Here is a 24,868-nt window from a genome sequence, read left to right as displayed (position 1 = left end):
CTCCACAAAGACCAAAATTAGCAGCTCTCAGTCAGCTGCTCAGTTTTTAAGTTTTCCCTTTTTTAAAAAAAAAAGTAGTACAAAACTATATGGTCCCTGGAAAAGTGACAAGATTTAGAGGTTTTTTATGACTATGCAGCAACCCATAATAAATCATAAATGGTTGTAGAGGAAAATAACTTTATACTAGTAGCGATTCCACTGTGCGGAGAGACTCAAAGCGGTAGCGCAGCTTGCAGCTGTCAGTATCTGTGGATTTTCATTGTGAAGCTAATGGATGAAACATCAACACGGGCATAAAAAAATTTGGGAGAATCCCTGATCAAGAACATGCTACAGAGGGTCCTCATTCAATCAAATCATTATCTGAGAGTCTTTTACTAGTGCATTCAGTGGTATGCCACTAGCACATGCCACATCATGTGCTGTATCCTCTGGGAAAACCCTAGACCATGAAGAAAAGAGTTGGGGGTCTTCAACTTGATTTGAAATTCTCTGGGAACGCTCAGCTTAAAAAAGCTAAGAACGCCCTCCTGGCTCCACACGCTGCTGAGGAGACACGGTACAACATTTTTGGTCTATGACATTTCCCTTCAGTACTGAAGTCTTCACACTCATCTACTAGGCTGCTGCAAAAGGTGATAGCGACCAGCATACTTGCGTCTAGGTCGTCACCCACCCTCAGGGGCACCACACATCCCATCCCATCAGGAAAGGTGGAAAGTTTTACTCAGGACTGCTGAAGTATGAAGAAAAAAAATCCACTTTCCTCCTCAACACTGTCATACCTTCCCCTTTCTCAGGGCTCAGGTGTAAGTTCACCTAATAGCAAATTTGAAAGTCTGAAAGAGGACAGGAGAGAATTCAAGCTGACAGGGTTATTTTCTGCTGTTCCGTAGGTATCTCTCTCTCCCTGCTACATAGTTCAGAGCAGAAAGATGCAAAACTTACATTATGATCAACCAAAGCCTCTCACTTTGCAAACCTGGATCTCCCTTTCTCCAGCAGCTTCCATGCTTGCTAACAGTTCTCTCAAAAGCAAACAAAGCTCACTTGGTGCAAGGTATAAAATAACACAGGGAAATTCCTAATTGAACAGTTAACAAATACAGACAACTAGCCTTGCAATTAGGAGAGTGGAGCTAGAAGGGCCTATGCTCTTAAACATGATATGGACATCTTGCGTTAGCAGGTAGAGCCTGACTATGTTTCTGTGTTCCAGAAAGAGGCAGTGTCACACCAGGAAATCCTCAGTCAGAGACAGCCTTCAAAATTTATAACAAAGCCGAGAGAGTTTAAATTCAGAAGCAACCATTGCATCTGAAACCACTCAGAGGCCTGACCTGCTGAACGTTACCGAGGATTGCGTTTCACTGCAGCAGTCTCTCTTCAAAACTACGGCCTGGCATGCACGAGGTTCCAACTGCAGCACCATTTCAACGGCAGCAAATTAGTTAAGAGAGATCATGCCAAATATGCCTGAGCAGAAAACTCAAAGATTCATTCAGCAGAGGAAGTCAAGACTCCACCAACATCCCTGTCAGTCTGAACGGAGGTATTTATTCTTGCCTCCAAGTCTGACGATGAGTCTGACGGTACGAGCAGAACACGGCAGGCAGGCAGATGAGAGATGGGGGATTCTTGAAGAGAAAAAAATAAAAGACTCTTTTGCCCTAGCTCCTGGATTTCTTTCTTCTTTCTAAAGCTGCACTCCCCCTGTCCCTGAAGAAGCCCTGTTCGGCTTTACATCATTCTTCAGGATTAGTGAGAATCTGTTTTATTTTTTATGCAACTCTCAACAGATATTTATAATTGTCATCATTATAGCACTGATGTCAAAGGTACAGCTCTCTCCCTCCCAGAAAGCCTGTGCTCCATTCCAGCAAGGTCCCTCCGGGAAAGGCAATCATACCTCATTTGTCATCAGTCCTACCAAAGTCCAAGAACTGCCGTAACCCTGTGACAACATTTCAAGATAGGAGGAGTCATATGGGGGAAGGACTAGCCAGTCTGCAATGACTATCTGGCTGCTGGCAAAAATTCGATCCCAAGCTCACTAGTATAGATTCTTCCGTCAGAATCTTACAAGATAATTATAAATCAGTTTATTGGACAAATGCTGTGCAACAGATCTAGCTCTCATGCAGTGATGTTTACTGCCTAGCTACCAAGCAGCTCCCTTCAAAAAAATTAATCTACAACTGCCTTTGTGCTTGCTGATTCTTCAAGTAAAACACATAGCAATACTGGAGCCTAAAAGTTATTTGAAAGTACTAAAAACCTAGTGGTAAGCAATGCTCCCAAACTACATACGCAACTTCCAGCAATGAACAGCAGCCCCAAAGGCCGCAAATGGACAGAAGTCTATATGTGACTCCTCGCACAACAGAGCTTAAAAAAAAAAAAGAAAAGCCCAAGAAGTGGCACTAATGGCAGTATTTAAAAGACCACCCCAGGCTGCAAGAGCACCATCCTGAACAGACCAGCACAAGTGGTAGGAAAGTATACACCATTTGATTAACATGTTATATGGCTTTAGATACATAGCAATTGCACCTAGAAAAGGTACAATTTAAAAGCCCAAAGTGAAGTACTGGAAGTTACCAAAGTATAAACACTTTAACTTATAATTTATTTCTGACAACTACATTTAGCTGTCATTTCTTCACCACAGTTCTAAATCAAATTGTCACTAAAAACTTTCAAAGTCACTGAATGTAAGGCTTCCTAACTATCATCAATTTAAGTGATTTTATTACTGCAGCTGTCTATTTAGACTGACATGCACTCTCTACATCAAACAGATCCCGTATTTCCCATTTCTAGATGCATTTCATTTTTCTGTTCTCATGCATTAATGCAAATATGCAGTATGGGGATTATTTACATTAATATAAACTAGGTTCCCCAAAATATATTCACGTTTATAGAGACCTGATACTTCAAGTTTTCTACACCAGTCTAATTAGCATTTAGAGATAAGATTACAGTATTTATTTTCTCCATGAGATTTGTTTCAATAAATTGCTTCAGAATAGATCAGGCAGGTGAAATTGTATCATATAGAAATGTATATGTATAATGATACATGTATCTCATATAGAAATTACATATTGCATTTTTCAGGCCAAATGGCTAGAAATAAATGTAGTATGTGAAGTACACAGACTTGCTTAGAAAAAGCAGCTTTAACACAGATTAAGAATTAATTTTTCTCCCGAGTACAATCAATTTCTGCTAAAGCCTATTCCAATTTAAGTAGCAAATTGTCTCAAATGACACTGCACACTACTTATATGGAATATAATCAACAACAAACTAATTATAACGCTTGTTTCTTTAACTTTCAAGGACAGCCCTAATAACTGCATCTTGGAAAATTTTTCAATGAGCAGCAGGATTGTCATCTGATGTTGACTTACACTTGACTTGAACATCCTACAAAACTGCAAAAAATTACCGTACATAATTATGAGTCTTCCGCAAAGATAAATGAAGGGCATTTGTCAACTGAGGGTGGGAGAGGTTCAGCAAGGGGAAGCTGCCAGAAGGGATATTCTTTGTAATATTTATTCCAAGAATATTGCACAAACTTAAGTAAAATGCATACATAATAACAGCCACCTGAGAATTCAGTAATTGTTCATTATGCAATTATACCTTAGGCAGTTTAAGCAAACACTGAAGAAATAATACACGGAAAACCTGGCTAACCACAAAACTGTTTTTTAAGGAGAATCAGGAAATTCTACACGTGGATGCCATCGGGTCTTTGCTTCTCTCTCTGCTGGAACCCTGTAATCCTTATTAATCTACTGTTTGTTCCTGGAAAGTACCTTTTCTCTGTCAATAAAATCCAAAGTTCTGTTGGATTAATTTATGCTCCTTACTCATAGCTGAAGCTGTGCGGACAAACGCATGATTTCAACAGACATGACTCAAAATTTACTCTATATTTTTCCTTGCTGCAGACTCTGCCAAACTAAGCAAAAAATTTTCAAAGCTGGGAACAATGTTACCACGGGGTGCCAAATTTGCAGTGAAAGCCCCATAGGCTGCTGTCACGCAAAGTTTGACAAGGCTTGCCAAATGGTTTCTTCAGGATACAAACCGCTTGCAAAGTGACTGGGCCCTTTGTATTGCGGCTGAATGCTGCAGATGGGAAGGTCTCTGCCAGGAAAGAGTAACTGCTGTTTTCACCCCATGAAGCTTTACGCACACAAATAAGAACACACTCTCCTGGTACAGGACACTGCTTGGTACCCTCGACAGCTCTGCAGCATTTCTCTTCCAATTGTTGAAGGCTGCACCCAAAAAGTAATGGCAAAATGTGTTACTTAAAAATAAAAAAAAAATAATAATAAAAAAGGAGACATTCACAATGCATTACAAACCCGAGGTCCAGCAAAAACAGGACAGATGTCTTTGGCTTATCAAATTTCCAAGCTGCATAAAGTTTAGTTGCTGTTTAAGAACTTTGTATATGAAGAGGCCTTCCTAGGGAGAGTAAGACGATTCCCTGCAGATCTAAAATACCATAAACCAGAGCAAAATATCAAGCAGAGATATGCACAAATAGGCACAAGCTATAGTCACTCCTGTTCTTCCTAAATAGAAAGCAGTTGAATAGGTATTATATGATGGAAGCAATTCCTACAAGCAGGTCTTCAGAAGGCTACAGAAAAATCTACGTGCTTTTAATAGCATGCTTTTCACATTATCAGGCACTAGGCTCAATACTATTCCCCCCAACCCCCCGCACAACCTTTAAGTGCTACTATACTCTCTAAGGTAGAAGAGATGATGATTTCAGTTTATTCCACTTTGCAATTTATACACAGTGAGACTGGGACATTTTGTGGCAGGTAAAAGAAGATGGATAGAGGAACATGACAGAGACAGGAACTTCTCCTTTGCCTTACACCTTTTGCAGATCCTTGGTCCCTGGAAGATTTAGAATTGCTTCAGAAACCTGGGACTGTTGCTTTTAGATGAGAAAACTATCAAGTAACAGCACTGCAAAAACCCAACAGAAACTTGTTGTTCTGAAAAGAAGAGGGTGTGAGCAGAGGATGTGCTTTAGCAGTCCACGACATCAATGCAGACTGGCTACACTGGCCCAGCCAGTGTCCCTCTCCGTTACCATCTAGCAGCTCTTTCGCCTACCATCTTCCACACTCGCATGGTTGCACACAGTGACCCCCACATGCCACTGGCCACACGCTACCTCCTTTGCCTTCTGCAGCAGAGCACGGCTGCAGAGCGACTCTTCCCAAACCGTGCAGGGGCCCTCCATTCGTAGCAGCCTTCCTCCTTCAGGAGCGCTCAACATATATCTGAATGTTATTTTAGATGAACCAGGAGCTCCCTTCTCTCAGTGTTAGCAACAGAAAAAAACACCCAAAACTTCATCTAGCCTTTTTTTTCCCCCCCTACCATAATGCATTACAACACAGCTCACCGCCCACCATCCTACCTAGGCTGGTTTTTAGATGTTAACATAAACTAGATTTAGCCAGTAACTTGCCCTTAGGAAGTTTTAGGTTCTTACTTGGAAAAATAAAAGAATCCTAATACTCAGCTAGGTCAACAGTAGTATAAAATATTAAACACGCATCCTCGACTCACAGCCAGCTGGGTTTTGTGTTCAGCAAATTGCAGATGGAACAGACACACATGCACATGCAGAGCAAATCACCAAGACGCCAGCTGCGTTGGCTAGCCGCTTAAATGGCATGTTCTTGGCAACAGAACGCATGCGTTCGAGAATGAGTTTATGTTCACGTGAAGAATAACTTCAACAGTAAGTATAAAATACTACTGGAAATGTCCCACCTCATATACTATACAGTGAGATTCAAATACACTGTGGCTAGCATGTATGGAAGTAGCCTGAAATATGGCTTACTAGGGGAATCTGGGATATGGAAGGAACCTCTTCAAAACAGAAATGTTTTAAGAAAGGCCTGTTAGGGTACAAATATACCAAGATGAGCAATAAATGTGAAAATACAATCTATCGGATAAGTTTCCTGCTATTATAAAACATCTCCTGAGTGCACTCGTTTGATCATGTAGAGGAATATTAATGAAAAGAAGGTCTACTAGAGACAGCTTTGGAATGGCCAATATCTGAGGTGCGTCAATGACGGGCGAGGTCACGCAGTGCTTTCCCAAGTAGACAGGAGGACGCAAATGTGTCTGACACGTGTTCCAAAATGGAAATTGAAAATTTGCTTTCTGATGCAAGTTCTGCAAGAGACATTCAAAACCCATTTCTTCTGATAACATGCCAGTACAGTTTTAACTCACACAGCTGCACAAAGCTAGTCCAGAAAAGGTTCTTCAGAGCTCCAGACAAACACTCCTGACATTTTTTCCCCAGCATGTCCTAAATGGGCCTGTTTAGGTATCTGTAAATGTCAGAAGGAAACTGTTCATAAGAGCTAGCAAAAGTAAATTCCAAGCCTAAAGAGAACAGGGTGAAAAAAGGAATTCAAAATAAGACTATTTATACCTGTTTTAATCTGAGAACATGTGGAACCAATTACTAGGAGGCCTGAGATTCAATTTTTGGTGCTAACAATGAAAACTAGGCTGCCAAATATGTAGCAATCAAGATATCTACAAATGTCATAATCCCATGTAAAAAATATCTTCTGTCTGCAAGACCAAGCAAACCACCTTCTTCTCTCATTTTTTAAAAATAGAAGAGAACCACAAAAAAGTAAGTATAATAAATAAAAGAAAAACTGAGGGAATAAAAATCCCTTACTTTGGCTTCTCTGATTTTCCTAAAGTTTGAAGCCAAACCAAACAGTATCATTGGCTTCCCTGCCTTACAGTGAAGTAAGGCAGGCTGAATAGACTGCTTAAATCAGGGAATGGGTTGCACAAGTAAGGCCCCAGCTATAAAAGGTGGAAGCTGGAATGTTTTGCCCTGCAGGCTGAAAGGTGAGGAAGGGAAAGGACTGCTCCTCCGCTATTCCCCACACTTAGCCACTGCCAAACTCTAAAGTTACTTTTCTGGAGCTACGGGACAGTCTTGCTTCCCATTTTCCTGAGCATGGAAACTTCAGAGAGCAGAGCTATTTCCAGAAGCCTCAGAATTCATTTATCCAAAAATGCTGCATATACTACTCCCCTGAATGACAAGAGAGCTCAATGGGCTTCAGAGGGCATGGCCATGGGTGACGTTTCTGTACTGCTTCCCACAGATATTGGTACAAAAACAGACTGCTAGAGCAGCCCAGCTCGCAGCCTCGTCAAAACTGCACTTCTGAGAACTAGTTTACACCACAGGAAGAAAACTTTAAACTAATGTTTTAAAGGGGAGAAAACTTTTTCTTTCATTCTGACATTCTGGTTTGGTAGTCCTGTTTATGAACCCATTTCAGTTAGTTAGGTTATTCCCCTCTTCTTACTTTGAAGCCATTTCAAATTCCCTGCAGAACTCCCTTTTGAAATTAAAATAACCAACAAAGCCGATTGTTTAGCATCATTATTTTTCAAACTTTTTTCTAACATCTTTGTGGGAGATAGGCTAGTACGTCACATTAACAACCCAGCTCAATTAGCTGATGGAAACTATTGCCATCAGATGCCCAGAGCTGACCGAGATGTTAAAAAGAACATTTGTTTGCATGACAAATCTCACAGTCTAATGATAACAGAGTAAGAATTTTTGAATTTGTCTGACCTCAGCTCAAGTCTCATGCTGCCATCCAAACCCTGAAATTCATCACACCCTGCTGTAACAAGCGAAGCTCAAAATCCCTTTCTTTTCTCATTTCTCAGAAACATGAACAAAAGTACCTAGTGACCGGATGCACATCCTAACTACTTGATTTAGAAACTAAGCATTTGGGAGAGAAGGGGTGGGGAAACACGGCAGGATCTTTAGCAACTCTTTCAGACTCCTCTGCGAGACCTGGCTGTATTCATAACCTTCTGCTTCCCCTTGGAAGAACTCATCTCTTCCCAGTCATCTGCCCAGCATCCTTTCAGCTTACTTGCATCCCCTTCCATGTCTTTACTGCTAGCCATGAAAATACACTGAAAAACTACAGCTGCCGGCCTGAAAGTGGCACCCCTGTCACTACCATCACATTCAATGCCTTACTGCCAGCTCTCTGCCAAACTGTTTGTTGCTCCTACAGCAACAGCTGTCCAACAGTATTTCTGTCCTAGGTAAGAGGTCAAGTTTGCTCAATATGCATCAGGAGCTGGGTATTGCTGCATCTGTGCTGCGTTTACCAAGATGCCCTCCTGTCCTGACACCTCACCCTTGCCCATCTCGGCTGCCTCAAACTAAAGAGATGCACTCGTGCAGGAAAGCCCACTACTACAAATAAGTCTTCAGCAACGCCAGGAACACATCCACCCAAATTTATAAAGTGACTGTAGATCAGTGTTTCTAGATTACACAGAATCCCCATGCCTTTCTATATCACAGTACTATCCAGCTATAGCAATTTGCTGAATTTCCACTCAAAAAGTACTGCTAATAATTCAGTGAAACCACAGAAATTCATGAACACATGTTCAGAAGCCCAAAAAACTTTGTCTCAAAACTTGATTCTAAATTTCTAAGTTTTTTAATCTATCACCTTCTTGTCTCAGTGGAATGACTTTTGTCTTTAGCTGTATCTAAGACCTGATTTATTTCTGTGGCAGCAAACTTGACAATTATTCTTTTAGATTAAGATTTAATCTTGGGATACTAATGGAAAAGAATAGCCAAAAAGGCATCTCCTTTAGGAACACGTCTCTTGGTACATCTCAGGCCTCCCCTGTGCAATTGCCAAAGTACGTGACTACACCAGTACTGATGCCTGCTTTGATCATATCTCAAACTTAAAGCAATCAATCTCAGAAAAATTATGATCTCCAGAGACAATTCTTGACCTCCCTCCTGGGAGCATATCATAACAAATGGATGAATAATTTGTCCAGCTTTGCCTAGTACAGGAACATGTCTGCATTAGATTGATAAAAGTTTGAGCAGTAGATAGATGGGATAAACATACTGCATTTTTAAAATATTTCTACCCAAAGAGGGGCACAAGGGAATCACACCGTATTCTATCAGACATTCTTTCAACAATTAAGAAATATTAAATATTCTCATAAATGTTTATACAACATTGTGAGGAGGATTCCTCCTCCACAAATTCAGAGGTAGATTGCTACACTGTTTTCAGAGCAGGAGGAATAGATTTTTTAGTGTCATGGTACATGAAAAATGACTTCTCTTCCATGTGTCTGGACACCACGTAATCCACTGAGGTCTGGAAATACGGCTCTCTAGGGCCTCCACATCCATCTTCTCCTGTGCACAAACCTTGCATCATGTCTTCTGCATGCTGCGATTTCAGATACTAGTATCAAGCACCACAGCCAAGTCAAAACACTATTTAAATAGGTTCTGAGTATCCCGATTTGTTGCAAAAGCCTCAGATAAAACCTGAGATTTTAAGTAATCAAATTATACCTAGTACAAGTGCAGAAGTGTTATCTTTTGCAATGCTTATCTGATGCCATAACAAATGTAACATTTGTTGCAAAAGTTTCCTGAACCAGGAGAGCACATGAATGTGCTCCCTTTCTTCCCAAATGTCTTGTTAACTATAACATTCAGATTAATAGGACAACAAACTTCTCAAAAAATGGATAAACAGATCCAAGACTTAAACCTGAGTTTAGTACAGTGAAAACAGTATTTTCAGTGAGAACAGTACTTTTTTTCTAAGAATGTACACACCTATTGCTATATTACTCACCTCAATTTTATCTGTTTTTGCATCTCCCCAGTAAAGTTTGTCTTCTTCAAGATCCAATGCCAAGCCGTTAGGCCAACCTAGGGACGTATTCACCAGAACTCTCCTCTCTGAGCCATCCAGATAAGCACATTCTATCTTTGGACTTTCACCCCAGTCTGTCCAATACATGTAGCTGTAAAGAAAAGGAGAGAAAAAAAATCAATGCAAATAATGTGCAAGACAAAAACTATCAAGACTTGTTCCACTTTTGAAAGAACTTGCTCACTTTCTGCTCTCCAAGTTGGATCCAGGATCAGCAAACAAACCAATTCTAACCATAACCAGTGATGTCAATCTAAGATTTGAGGTTTAAATAAAATCAAACTAGTAAAAACGTGTAGGAGCCCAAATCTTTAATAGTTATAATATTAGAGATGCAGAAAAAAAGATACTGAAATTAAAACAAATAGGCAATGTATAAGTTTGCTGAAGAACATTATATTTAGCAGTCTCCATCTATACACATGGTGCTAAAGGGGTAAAGGCAAGGGAAAGCCAATGATTTCTGGTAGAACAGAAGGAACACTTGACAACTAATATATACACCATCTGATAGTTTGCAGATTTTTATAACAGTTTCAGGACACCAAAAACAGGACCCCAAGACCTGTCACAGCTCTAGCAATAACAGAACAAAACCACAACCACAAACAAACAAAAAACCCCACTTACCCCATTACAGGATTGAGCACTATTGCTCGGGGCTCATCTAGGTTTTCTGAGATAAGGATCTTTCTTGACGTCCCGTTCAAGCGGGTCACTTCGATGCGGTCTGTTCCAGTGTCAGTCCAGTACAGGTTCCTTGCCACCCAGTCTACAGCAATACCATCCGGATGGTTGATTTCTGTGGTTACCAGAGTCTGTGCTCCAGAGCCATCAAGATAGGCACGACGAATTGCCCGGACATCATCATCCGTCCAGTAGATGTAGCCTTCCACGGGATCATAGTCTATGGCAATCGCATGTCTGATATTGTCTATCTGCAGAATAATGTCAGTGAAATCTGGCATGTCCAGGGAGATCCTTCTCAAGTCAGTCCTTCTAGCAAGCAACAAGACTTCTTCAGCGCCTGAGGAAAAAAAAACACTCATGGTATCTTTTTTTTTTTTTTTTTTTTTAAATTCCATGCCAGTAACAGAATTTTTACTATTGATGTGAACACTTCAGTACAGCACAGCAAGCTGTAAATCGCCACTATCACTATAAGAGATTTACCTCAAAACAAGGACTTCTGCCTTTCCTTGAAATAAAGGCTTGTCCTAGCAGGGAGTTATTCCTAATCAGTTCTTCTCAACAAGCTACCTGCACTGACACACTTGCTTCACAATGACAGCATCTTTATCCCAGGCTGCTAACCTATTACAGAACATGGCACTCTATCCAGAACAGCAGCATCCACCTAGGCAGTTAACTGGGGACAACTGATTCACTTTAAAGCAGCAGCCTGCCTTTACTCAAGTAAAATGTAACGTGCAGATGAGTCCTCAAGGAGCACACCAATGACTAGGTCGAACGGGCTTCGACTAACGCAGAGGTGCAGCCTTGCCGGCAGTAAGCTCCAACTTTCAACTTGTACCACAACCTACCACACTCTCCAGTAAAAAACGAGAGCTCCACGGCACTAGCAAGCCACGGTCTCCAGAGGTGAAACAGTGCTGGTAGGAATATTGTGCTGACCTAGGTCTAACCCAGTTTCCAAACCAAGATTCATAAAGCCATCCTTGAAAAAGCTGCTGCCATCAAATCCTCTCCTTGTTCCTGGCATCCCTCCAAGTAAGCAAGAATTGGATTTTTTTAGACCAGTTATATAAAGTGGGTTTAACCATCGTGGGTACTTTATCCATTGTCAAGAAAGATATAACAGGAAAAAAATTACAAAATATTAGATTACACCAGGCTGAAGGCAAAACAATGACATTCTCTTTATCAGCATCAACTAAAAAAGTAAATTGATGGGTTATTACCAGACATTTAATGATGTTGTATAGAATTCCCCAGCTCAGCCAACCTCCCTGCTAGCTGTATGAGCACATTAGATGTGGTTTTCACACAAAAGCACTATGTAAGAAATGACAGGAGTAACATAAGAGTATTTCGTAAACAAATTACATCAATGATTTGTTCCAGACAGTCCAACGAGAAGGTAAGCTGCAAGTATTGGAAGTACATCTCATCTGCCCAAAGCTGATGCAAAAATAACTCTGAGGCAACAGGATTTTTCTTTTCTCCCCCCTGCTCCTCCTCCCAATTGCAGAGTTTCATTGCTGGTGAAAAGGGTGGGGAAAAAAAAAAAAAAACCCAGAGAACATTCAAGGACTAATGCAGTCTCCAGTGTTGTCTTCTTGGCAACTTCTTTTATCAGTAAGAAAACAGAAGTAATCTAGTTGCTTAACACATTCTCTCTCCATTCACCCATGCATGCTTCCACCCAGAAAGAGAAATCAGAGAAAGAGTATCTGTCTTTTTCTACTCCACTACTAAAGCAATGCTGTGCAGTTTGAACACTGACAAGGTAATTTTTACAGTTTTGTAATGGTCCAAAACTGAGACCCAGACCAAGTCACTTGCTTCATTTCACCCAGGCAACCACGCACCAGCAGGAGATGGCAGCTTTCAGTTCCCACCAACAGCCCAGACTGAATGGAAACGGCCAGCACGGGAACACCTTCTGAGCCCACTAAGAAAAACTGAAGTTGAAATCCTCACGAGAATATACTTCTAGGAAAAAGCTTTACCTAGGCATGTGTAAGGAGTTCTGGAGACTCTGAATTCAGTTTCATCTGTTGTGCACCAGAACCCCATTCACATTCACCCTGGGGGCCAGGCCATACTGCTATCTGCTTTTGGGTTGGGATATTAGAGCTTAGCCTCCCAATACCATCTCCGAAGCTCTGAGAAGAAATAGTGCCCGGGTTGGAAGCATATGCTAAAAGGAAAGGAAGGATCTAGAAAAACAGCGTCTTACGACACCCAAACAAGATTTCTGTGCAGCACAGCGGATATAGTTTGGGTACTTTGAGCTATCTTAAGTCACCACAGCTCCTGAATGCAGTGATGCTGCCCTTCTCCTTGCCACTGGCTGCTTGTACTCACTTCTGCACCACCCCTTCTCGAGGGCAAGCCTAACAGGTAGCATGGCTGGGTGTTGCAAACCACACCAAAGAGCTGATCTGAACAAAAACCAACTCAGCAGAAATAAAACCATGAGCATAAGATTTTAACCAGACCAGTTCACTGCAGAGCTCCATAAACATGTGTGCTGGCACGGGTAGGGCCTCTGGCAAGAACACTGCTTTCACAGTCAACGCCAGCTGACAAGGTCTGATTTCCAGAGCATCAGTTGTTAACTTGTTGCTCGAGAGGGAACAGCCCCGGGTGACCAGACAACCTCCAAGGCTTCCTTCTCCCATCGTCCCCCCCCTTAGGTAAGCACAGCAACGGGTTTTCATTTTTTCAGTTTCCTTTCTGTTAAGGGAACAACACATGTTAGCAGTCATTAGAAGGCACTTCTAGCAAAAGTATTCATTTTTAGAAGCTTTGTGAGTCTCCTGGAAAGAAACACCTTCAACTAAATAAAAGTACGGGAATAGCTAGATGTTATTTGATATTCTACATCATGTTTGGAAATCTTGGTTTTCCCTTCTGAACTGGGAAAATGAATCAATCAACTGTTTTGTTAAAAAAAGACTGTGATGGATAGAAATCAAATACAAAGTTTATATCTCCTTTTCTACCGTGCTTCTTAGCTAAATGCAGAGCCAGAGAAATCATCTTTAAAAGATTAACTATACATAATGGCAAGCAGCATGAATGAAAGGTGACGCTGTCAGCTATTCTGGAGTATATCAAATGCAAGACAAGTATTTTTAAACAGGCAAAAGGCTCTGTCTGATAAAGTATTTTAAAAAGCTATCTGGGAACAAAAGAAATCCATAGCTTGTGATCCTGTTCCCTCTCTACAGCAAGGATTGCCCCATAAACGGTATGTCGGGGCAATGCTGACATCTCCGAAGCTGGGTTAGAAAACAGGTCAAACAAACAGCTATGCCAACTGCAAACAATATGCAGAAAATCAACATAAACAGAAGGGGACCATCTTCAACACAGTAAAAGCCTCGTATTCAAAACTGACATATAAAGCTGTGTTAAAAAAAAAAAAAAAAAAGGATTTCATGGAGCCTATTCAAATAGAAAGGTTTTTAGATCTGTTTTGTTTTATTAACTTCTTTGTATTGCAGTTGTGTTAGAAGTACTTAGTTGGTGTCAGGTCCCACAGTGCTAAGCAAACATTTTTTCCTGACAGCACCCCATCTCCAAAGAGCTGATAGCACCAGCAGACACGACAAAGCAAAGGAAGAACACACTCACATGTGTGAGAGTGGTTTGTTCAGAGCACGTTAACTTGACAGCAGCAGAAATGAAAAGGAACCCAGATTACCCAAATCGTACGTATTACCTAAAATAGCATGGGTACTCCACCATCACGTCGTTCCTTTACGGTAGAAATTTCCAAAGGGTGCTATTTCTTAATATATCATGAAATCAAAAGGACACAAAAAGCATTTTATATTCTAATGCAAATTAAAATTGCACCTTAACAGCCAGAGGAGAGAAGCCAATGTTAGAGATAGCATCTGCAGACCAGGACCCTAATCTGCAGCTGCAGAGGTCAGAGAGCAAGCTGCAACAGCACAGCTACAGCGGGAAACAAATACCTAATGCAACAAAGTTGAATGTCTTGCCTCTATGCTTCTGTCCAGAATCACTCATTTCTGGGACTCAAAATAAAATGTTATGTTTAGTCCAAGCTGAGCAAAGATTCAGGCCTCAAAACTCAATACGGAAAGGAGGTTGTGTTTGGTCATCAAAATGCTCTGTCAGAACAGAAGAGTGGGGATAAGTTATGTTAGTTCGACTGTCTCAAAAAGTGAGCAGCCCTGCAGCTGTTCAGTGACCCACAGCACACCATTTCATATCCATCTTAACGTCCTGATTCCCAATACATTAACATGCCTGCAATCACAATCTTAATATTAAAGTGAATGTAAGGTGAAGCAGAGGAGCACCAAATACACACTTGCAAACTGATTACGCAGCAATTACTAATATTATATGAGTTTCTAAGACGACCAACATTACAAGTACCATTGCATGGGAACAGACAGATAAGAATCGTATGCATATGTTCTGCCTCTTCACACAACTGATGGCCTCTTTACACAATGGATTGGCTCACTGTGAACAAGGTTGTGCTTGAATGTAGTAGAGGGAGGAACCGAGAGGTGAAAGTCTAAGGCCCAAATTATGTCTACAGATGCTGGCTAGACAACAGGCTGAAAGACACTGTTAAGATCCCCCTAAAATCCACAAGTAATACCAAAGCAGCCTCTGATTCCTCAGAACGGCAATAACCAGACTCAACTTTATCTCACCCAGCTTTGTCATGTGTACGCCTGTGCATATGAGCACACACGCACTTGCACACAAAATGATATTTTGACCAAAGAGAGAGATGTAACAGGAGAGTCGTTACTCCTTGAGCGGCAATTCCACAATAACTACAGCCGTGTTGCAGAGGGAAACATGTCCCTGCTTCTGCCCTATTCAGCAGCTGAGGCTTGTTCCGCAGGCACACGCTACTGTAGAAATATTCCCAACCTCAGTTCTGTCCCGTGGAGGAGCATGGCTAAAAATGAACATGGACAAGGAAAACTACACCTTCGCCTTCAGGATTAGGCTGTTTTCTCTGTTGACATAGCAGACCACAAAAAAAAAAAACAAAAAAAACCTCCACTCCAGTTGAAAGTCTTGACAGCTTATCAGTAGTTGAACTGAATGCTTCTTGGAAAATCCTTACCATTTCTAGCATACCTTTAACTGAAACTTATGTGGAAAAGAAATAATAAGGGGAGTGAACTACTCGGTCTATTTAAAGTTGCGGCTGCTTGGCAATTTCTACTTCAGAGATGCATCTGCTTCTAACGAAGTTAAATTATTACACAACCAGTTTCTTGACAACCATGTATCTAGATCCTTAGACATTAAAAGATGTATGAACAGAGAAAATGTTATCGCAGCATGTCTCATTAAGCCCGCCCCACCATTTGAAGGTTGGTAAAAAGATCATTATTGTGGCCAGTTCTGCGATAGGCGCAAAAATACTGGGGGGCCTATATCACAATGCAGCCAGAAATCACAGTGTTTGTTGTATGCATATTTGCCTTTATTTTTATTTTACTTCATTTATTATTTCTGCTAGAAACAAAGAGTGGAATATGGCACCAGGCTCTGAGCGCAGCACTGAGAGATGAGAACCTATCTGAGCTTGGTTCTCTCCGCAAACCTGGCCTAACACGCTTCTCTGGCTCATTTAGTTTTATCTCTACCATGGAGGCATTTTGATTAATGTGTGTAGAATGTTTTGAAGGCTACAGAAGAGTTATGCTATGACATGTCTAGTATAATATTAAATATAGCCTAATATAATTTGTTATTTACCTAGCGCTAAAAGTGCTACAGCATTTATTCTATTCAATCAATCTTCAAAAATCTCTCTCACATGATCAAGGGATTCCCAGCAGAATTACTACCTATTAAAACATGGTCATATATAACACCTCACAGTGAACAAAAGCCTTCTTTTTTTCCTTTTAGAGAATGTAAACTATTCTAAGTGCTACAACATCACCACTGCAGCAACCAAACACTCCTGCAGAAGTTTATGTAAAGTCTTCTACGCCAACCATAGACCAGAAAAACAGAAGAAATTGGGTCCCTCTAAAATTTACATTTAGAAGGCATTTAAAAAGGGTCATTAAAGGGGACAAAAGGGACATTAAAAACCAAGTCCAAACTGTTGTTTTATTGTTCCAAGTGGTTTAAACTTTGAAATGTTTATTTTTCTCTAGTCCTTTTTTTTTATTATTATTATTTTTAATTCCCCTGAAGCTTTCTGCAGACCGTCCATGGAATGTTTGAGTAGGTCTAATAGCCGTACAAGCCCATGAACTGTTCTGGTTAACATGCAGAACCAATGCTAACAATATCCGAATTTAAAAAACAAATAGAATAGAAAACAAAATAATACAGTTCAAGAAAGTTAATTCTCACTCCCTGAAGACTATATTCTCTCTTTGCAATCAAGAAACCCTACAGAAACAGTTTAAGAGACTTTTTTTGTTCGTACATGTGATACTTTCCTCCCACACCTACTAATCCATTATTTTTAATACCCATGTTAGGTATAGTGTTTACTGTGATTTTGTTGTTTCGTGCTCCCATTATTAAAAATTCATGCTTCAGTGCTGAAAATGGCAGCTGTATTCTATTTGCAAAATTAACTCCAATCAGAGCTGACAGCAATGAAGCAGGCCATCTCGCCAGCTTGACAAGAGCCTTTTTTATTCTTCCCTTGGCCCACTTCACATTTGACAAGTGACAAGACATCTATAATACAGTAACAAATGCTCCAGTTTATTCACCCAACCTAAACAAATGTAGACTGCAGCGGTTGCCTCTGCTAATCCATGCCAGAAAACGCCATGCTATTCCTTTCCCATTTGTCTGTCTGCTAATCAGGCTAGAACAATGCTCTATTGTGGGATTCTCGTCCCCAATTTTGTGTATGCGCATGCGCGTGCATCTGCACGTATACACTCTGTCTACTTACAGGCAACGGCTTGGAATCCCTATTTTTGTGGGAAGAACCTGAAAAACTGTAGAAATGGTCAAGCTTTTAGTGCTTTTTCGAGGAACAAAACAGCAAGCACTTTTTGAAAACAGCGCATTAAAAATACTTTGACTGTAGGCAATTTTTTACAGGCTGCTTGAGTACAGCTATCTCAGCGCTCTCGATAAACCAAACAGCTTTATCAGAAAAGCAAGGGATTTTGTTAGTTGCAGTAATTTAGTGAGTTATCTGGCAAAGTTTCAGGGTATGGCAAAAAGGAGAGAGAAGGCGGGGGAGAAAGGAGGGAAGAAAACTTCATTATTCTGCATGGAGTGTATGAAACACAGGAAACGTTGCCATGCTGTCTAATAATCTTGCCAATATTCAGAACAATTGCAACACCTCACGCAAGCATTTAGCGATAGCCACACTTCACAGGAAGAGTGATGTAACGCAACTCACTGCAAGAGGTTCAAATCCGGTACCAAGAACACCGTGTAAAGCCCCAAGCCTGTAGTTCAGCTTCCATAGAAAACAAACACTTCAGGACCTGAAACAAACTGTGGTAATACTGAAAGATAAATGGAAATTCTTTTCATGCGTTCTCCTTGATTTTGGTACCTTAACAGAACCGGTTGCAACACTAACAATACTACGTATCCCAGTTCAGTTCTTGATTTATCTTCCCGGCTGAGAGGAAGAGAGCATTGCTTCGTGCTGCAGTGGCAACGGGTCTGGTTCAGGAAAAGCAAGGAAGGTACTGTCCTACTTGACACTGCGGACTGGGAAGAGCCTCTAACACACATCAGGTTTACCAGTTAAAACAGAGTTGCAGACAGTGGGAGCAGGGAACCAACAAAACAGAAACAGGAAAGGTTTATTTGGGAGAATGTCTGGAGCGCCCTCATTCAGACCGAACTTGATTTAATTGAAAGGTAAGCAGGCACAGGGAAAACTAACCCTTCTGACAAAGAAAGGAAATACCAGAACGCTCACGTAACTCATAAATTACATCACAGCTGTCTGTGTGCTCCAGCGAAAAGCTACTGTCCACTGCTTCTTCCATGATCTCCGTAGCAGACTTCTCCTAGGTACTTTCCCCGAATCGGGGGGGGGGGGGGAAAAAACAGTTTTAGAAAGAGTTATGACACATGTTCATATGGCCATTGGGAAAAAAGAAAAAGAGCAACCCTCAGAGTATTAAGTAAACTTTAGAGCTGATAAGATCATTGGCACAAAACAGCTGACTAAGCTGAAAGTAAACTTTCTCTTCCAGAGAAAGCTGTTGCAACACAAACAACAGTTACCCTGCTCTAGTGGTCTTAATACTATTTGACAGGATTGGGCTTATGTGAAGCAACTTCAGTTTGTACATATCCAATCTTACACTTGCAAGCACAAAACTTTGTTAAGTTTCTACTGACAGACTAGATAATTCTCAGGAAGACTTACTCAAACTAGGATTCGTGTATCAGTCGTAACTGCGCTGCAGCAACCAGAATCAAAGATCAGCACAATTGGCCATTGCTCCACCAAGCAAACAACCTGCATTTTTACAGAGACTTGATCCAAAGACCTCAAAGAACCCGAACAACTAAACCTTACCCACTATCCTGAGGTCTGTCTATACTACATGCGTTGCATACCTGAACGTAAATATCTTTGTCCCAGCGACGACTGCTTATTTGCAAAAAAAGTTAACATGCCTTTGTGCAGAACTCTTAACAGCAGCTCACAGCAACCCATAGGAAAAAGAAAGGGCCAAGAAAAAGTCTGTCAGGAATCCCCAGTGGCAGAAAAAGGGTACACTGGTATTTCCTTGGAAAGCATGGACCCAAAAGCTGTAAATCATCTATTCTCTGCCAGAGAAGTACAACCCTGTTGGCTCAGGGTATGAAATCACTGCCCTCAGAAGTGGCTCTGCCATTTTACCACCTAGTTTTTGTTAAACAGAGTTTTGCTGGTACACCTTCAAACACACAGCCACAAATCCATTAAAACCCATCAAGATATATCGTCAATACATTTTTGAATACTGAACAGAAAGAGAATGGTTTCAGTACAGTCCCAGTTCTTCAGTCCCAATCCCATGTGCTTCCAGCTCACCATGAGACCTTGTCCCTATTAGTTTCTCTGCACTGTAGTTTCTTCCCTTGCACAAACAGGAATAAATACTTTACATCCCACAGGCCCCCTCTGAGGTTAATAGCTGTACCATCCTTTGAAATTTAAGTGTTAATTATTGTGTTCCAAATATTACGGAGCCACAGAAAATTCAATTCTGAGCTAACACCATCATCTGTCCAAAGGGTAAACATCATGGGAAAAGTTGTAAACAACTGTAAATTGGGGTTGGCAAACCTAGGGAGCGTCTCAACCTTACTGCTGCAGTGAAATAAAGAGCGTTGACACAGAGCATTTGAAGATGCAGGCAAACTACAGCAGCTTAGTAAGGTACCACTGGGTCTTGGGAACTTTTCATGTCTATGTACTCGGCCCACGGTGCAGGCAAGATAACAAAGTTTACCCGTAAACCTTTTCAGCACAGACTTAGGGTGTGGTTGCTGCTGAAAAGAGGGAGTGTTGCTTTTTCCTTCACACACACACACACACACCATCTCTCAGCAAACACAATAACTAGACGTGTTTAAGAGTCCAGGAAAGTAGTCAATCTGAAGCATGCACCAAGACTGAAAAAACAATTTCATTCAGCAGTCCTTTAAACTCACTGAAAACAGAGCTAGAAGATGACATCCCTTATAGCATTAGAAAACATGGCTTTTATCCAATGAAATTTTAAAGGCAGCGATTTCCATAAGAGGTTATTTCATTTTTTGCTACCCAAATTACTCCCCATTTAGGAGGATAAAAGTTGCTGCAACAAGAAAGTAATATAACATTTTCATACAGAACAAACAAAGCCATAAACATAGCAAACTAACAAGGAGCAGGGGAAAAAAGGCTTATGACAAACAAGACCTACAAATGAATGAAAAAAACAGCCATGAAATGTTTATGAAATGGAGTAAAAATAGAGGGGGGAAAACACCTATGTTTTACTTGCCACGTACAGTCGGGATTCACTACTAGCAAATAAATGGAAAGTCTTTCCATTGTTCCAATTCTGATGCATACAGAAGTAACAATTTCATAAAACTGGAGAGAAAAATCATCTTTGGCAAAAAGAACAGGCAAGCAGCTTAGGACAAGTGAGTTATGGAATTTACCTCAAAAAGGGAGGCTTGGTGGCTTCTTGGTTGGCTTATTTACAGAGTAGCCTCTAGGTTTCCCAGGTCATCAGCTAGCCATTGCTGGATTGCTTTTACTGTCATTTCTGGAACTTTGCAAAAGCACCTTGGGGAAATGTAGTTATACATAGGGTATTTCCTACTGATCAAATCACACTCTAACTAAAGAATCGAGAGAATGCATTTGGAGTCGGCAGTATAACATGGCGAGCAGGGGTCCAGACGCAGCGAGTGACATGCTATTTCTCCCTTCAGTGCTCAGCCTATCACACCTCATTTGCACAGCCTCAAATTTGGGTCATTCTCCACCTGCAGATATCAGTGTACCGGCACTACTTGTACGTTCGATCCATGATCCACACCTCTGCTCTGGTCTGGCACAAAACACCCAAAGATGAGACCAGATTATCTGCTTGGGAAAAAAATCACACACTGATAGGATTATGAAACTAGTGTGACTGCTGGCATTTAGGGAGATGCTAATTACACAAACCTCTCCCTCAAAGGATGAAAAATTGCATCACATCGTTTTTTGAAGGAGTCACCGCCCAGTCTAACAAAGCGAACAGTGAACTTAGCAAAGGAAGCATGATACGCCATTGGGAGTGCAGTAGGGAGAGGGGGAATGAGAAAAAAACCTCCAGAACTTCAGGATGAGAATTTCTTTTTGGTAGTCAGACACCAAGCACAGGACAGAAGGCAGCAAAGTCAAAGCATCTTTTAACAAAAAGACTGGGGTTTTCCACTGTTGTATTTCAAACATAGGAGTGGACAAGGGTGGGGTGGGGGGAGGCAGCCATGCAGGCAGCAGTCAAGGCAGCTCTAGGAGTAAGAGAAAATAGGATTTTCCTTTTGTTTGTTCGTTCGTTTCCCCCGTGTTAAACAGAGTAGTACATGAGTGCTTCATCTCAATACAACCAAAATCAAGGTTAAAATAAAATCAAAGCTTATATATTGATATGTGAGATTTCTCTTCCAGCATCTTCCAAGTGCTAGGAGACTCCTGACAGTTATTTTATGTTAGTCATACAATGCCAACAGCAACTTTCTCACATACTTAAGAGCTGGTTTACAGCAATTATCCCAAATGACAAATGACTCCCTAATCCTTCCCTTTCACAAATAGGCAGTTCATCTCTAATTAGCAGCCGATATACTTAATCAGAAAGTCTGGCTTTGTCTGTACTGTTTCTCTTTATTACTCAGAAAGAGATGTATTAGCAAAGAGACCTTCTCCTATGGTGGTCATAAAAGTTAAATTGCATTGCGGGAGAAATACTTTACAATGGAGGTATTTGTTTGCCTGCTTTTCTTGCCTGAAGGCTTCATTGCTCAAATAAGTTGATGGCTGCTCAGCCAAAGAACTGCACACACGTATTTCTAAAATGTATGATGGGTACCAAGCAGCACACAGGAGATGGGCAGGAAGCGCCTCAACATTTCTTCCTACAACACCATACTATCTCCCACAGAAAAACTTATGAGCCCTGCAGTACTGGCCAGCAAGTTCCAAGGAGAACGCTTTGTGAAGAACAGCGAGGCGAAATAAGACACTTGGGAATATTATCCAACCCTGATCAACCGCTTCAGCAACAGGATCGGGGTAAAAAAGGGAATCGGACTCTTCACATGCCAGAAGCTACTGCCCTCTTCCCCAATTTCTTTTGGGAAATCAGAATTTCCTCGTTCATTTGAGAAAAGGTGTCCTGCCTTCCCAGCAGAAACCCTCCAGCTCTTACCACCACATGAGATTCGCTCAACAGACAAAGGTCTCCTAGTTTCAAGTGGGTAACAGTTGCTCTCAGCTGAAAAATGTTTCTCTGGTGTGTTGAGGTCAACACACCATTTGTCCTAAATGACCACTTATGTTCTGACACACCACGGACAAGATTCAGCAAAAGCAGCTAGCCAGTTTAACATCTAGCCTGAGATATCTCAAAGGAACCAGATTTCCAGGAAGTACCCACCACGCATTGAGGTGAGGAGGAGGAGGGAAAAAATTCTCCTCATGACTGCTTAAAAACAAATGAACCCTGTTACTGATTACCTAAGGGAAGAGACAAACGGTCTTCTCTCATTCTGAACATGAGTGACTTTTTTCTGGTTTGACTCAGAATACGCAAAAAGTTAAAGACGTGACAGCCGCTCTCATGCTGGCATTAAGGAATGCCCACGCTGACATACAGTAAGAACTTACTTTCTGCTCCCCAAGTAACATAAAACCTCTCTTCTATACAGGCAGACTTGCCAGGCTGAAGAAGCCACCTACCTAACTGAGAAATCAGGCTTCTATCTCCATCTCAAACGTGCCAGCTGTGTCAGGAGGCCAACCACAGGTAAATACCACCTGTGACATACAAACACTAAGCCCCTTCACTTCAGTGTTTATTGTGCACACTATGTTTTTTCTGTTTGAAACATTCATACCTAACTTCTAAGCCAGTTCCTTCCGACGCAGTAAAGATGATTCTCCTTCATTCCAGATCTAGCAAGGAATTTAAGTTTTAAAACAACAACAAACACTTTAGTGTTATCAGAGGACATCACGAAATACCCAGAGATGATCTCGGACACAATCCCTGGTCCCAGTGAAGCTTGTGGGACTTTTCCACTGATCTCAGCAGGGTCAAGCTTTCCCCTCTGTTGCAAAACAGACAAAACGTATTTCAATGTACTTTACTGAACTTAAATTCACCTCTCAATTATCTCTAGGTTAAGAATGAGAAATGTAAACTGATTATGATTATACATAAATAACAAAAGCATTATACAAAAGCATCTAAACATCTGAGAACTGAAACTTCAGAGAAGGAAAGAAAGAAAAAAAGAGCATCAACATGAAAAATAGTATCATTTATCTATTTAAGGGCTCAATTAGGCACTCACCATTGTATCAGCGCATCTTCTCTATCTGTATTTAGCTGTAGTTACTAAAAGGACCAGTGCATTTGAGGGATGTAAATACTCATATGCCCTTTAGTTCTGCCCTAGGTGTCCCCCTCTGTTAAATCTCAAACCAAGTCACCAGGAGGAGTAAACATAATTTCTGATATTTATCCCCAACACATTAACCAGCTAAAATTTTCTCACATCCCTTGGGAATAGACCGCTCATAGAAATAATCTATTATCAAGCGTTTTGAGTACAGCATCAAGCTCGCCAAGCTGTCCACAGTATATGGACATTTTCTTTTCCCAGTTCAGTATAATACCACAGTAAGTAGAAGCTACAGTACCATTACTGTATTGTTGCTTTTGCAGCCGAATTCCTTGTCATCAGTTATTGCAGAAAAACATTTACATTTTTATAGCACTTGCGGGGGACGGTTGTGCTCAGTCTCCTTAGATTTATACGGCAGCAGTACTCAGAGTATTAAAATTACAGACTGTAGTTGACACTACCCTTAGTTCCTCCTGTCAAAGACTTGCTTCAGTTGCACTTAATGTACAGTGCCACAATCTGCTGTTTGTATGGCATGCAAATACACCTACAGCCCAAACACTCACATGTCTCCTTATCAACAGGTTTCTCCTCCTGCTTTCAAGGACAAGAAAGCAGAGACTCATGGTTTTTCCTTACACAGATGGAAAGAAAAAAAAAAACAGTACAGAAACTAAACTTCCAAAAGATTTCAATTTAAACGATGCCTGCAGAAATACACAAAGAGGTTTTTTAGTGAAAGTGAGCACAAGAAGACCCCTCTCAAGGGAGATTTAAATTTAACAGGAGACGAATTTAGATATAACAAACGGGTATAACATTCAGAGGAATGTTTGATTTATTAGAAGTACGTCCAGCCACAGCCCGCACAGGAAACAGAAATCACCCAGTACAGAATGAGCTGATAAAATAGTGGCAAGGAACCTGCCTTATATTGGAAAGTGAAATATAGATAACCTGCAAAATTAAAAAGAAAACTTTACAGAAACAAATCCCTTCCCTCCAAACCTTAGACAAGATAAAGACGTCAGAGCTACCATTTACACCATTTTAGTAAAACGGATCAAAAAATAATTATACGCAGGCCAAATAAAACCCTTATAACAAAGTTATCTAACGAGTAAAGCTCTATAGTTTTTACTGAACTATTTTACCCATATTCTGCAGCAAAGCATTACACATTTATTGAG

The 24,868-nt window shown here is 40.9% G+C and overlaps 1 protein-coding gene across 3 annotated transcripts in view; it reads right to left on the bottom strand.

Moving 5' to 3' along the window:
- LRP5 (LDL receptor related protein 5) overlaps positions 1-24,868 on the bottom strand; it is a 175,382-nt gene that overhangs the window by 79,577 nt on the left and 70,937 nt on the right. For all 3 annotated transcript variants that reach the window (XM_026108080.2, XM_064513233.1, XM_026108081.2), the window contains exons 6-7: positions 10,494-10,890; positions 9,783-9,954 (exon numbers count right to left, since the gene is read on the bottom strand). In XM_026108080.2, the coding sequence (XP_025963865.2) occupies positions 9,783-9,954; positions 10,494-10,890 (569 nt within the window). The remainder of the gene's footprint in view (positions 1-9,782; positions 9,955-10,493; positions 10,891-24,868) is intronic.

This window comes from Dromaius novaehollandiae, chromosome 5 (genome assembly GCF_036370855.1).
Source record: "Dromaius novaehollandiae isolate bDroNov1 chromosome 5, bDroNov1.hap1, whole genome shotgun sequence".
NCBI classification, from domain to species: Eukaryota; Metazoa; Chordata; class Aves; order Casuariiformes; family Dromaiidae; genus Dromaius; species Dromaius novaehollandiae.
Note: the sequence above shows the minus strand (reverse complement) of the source record. Positions and strands in the feature narration are given on the sequence as shown.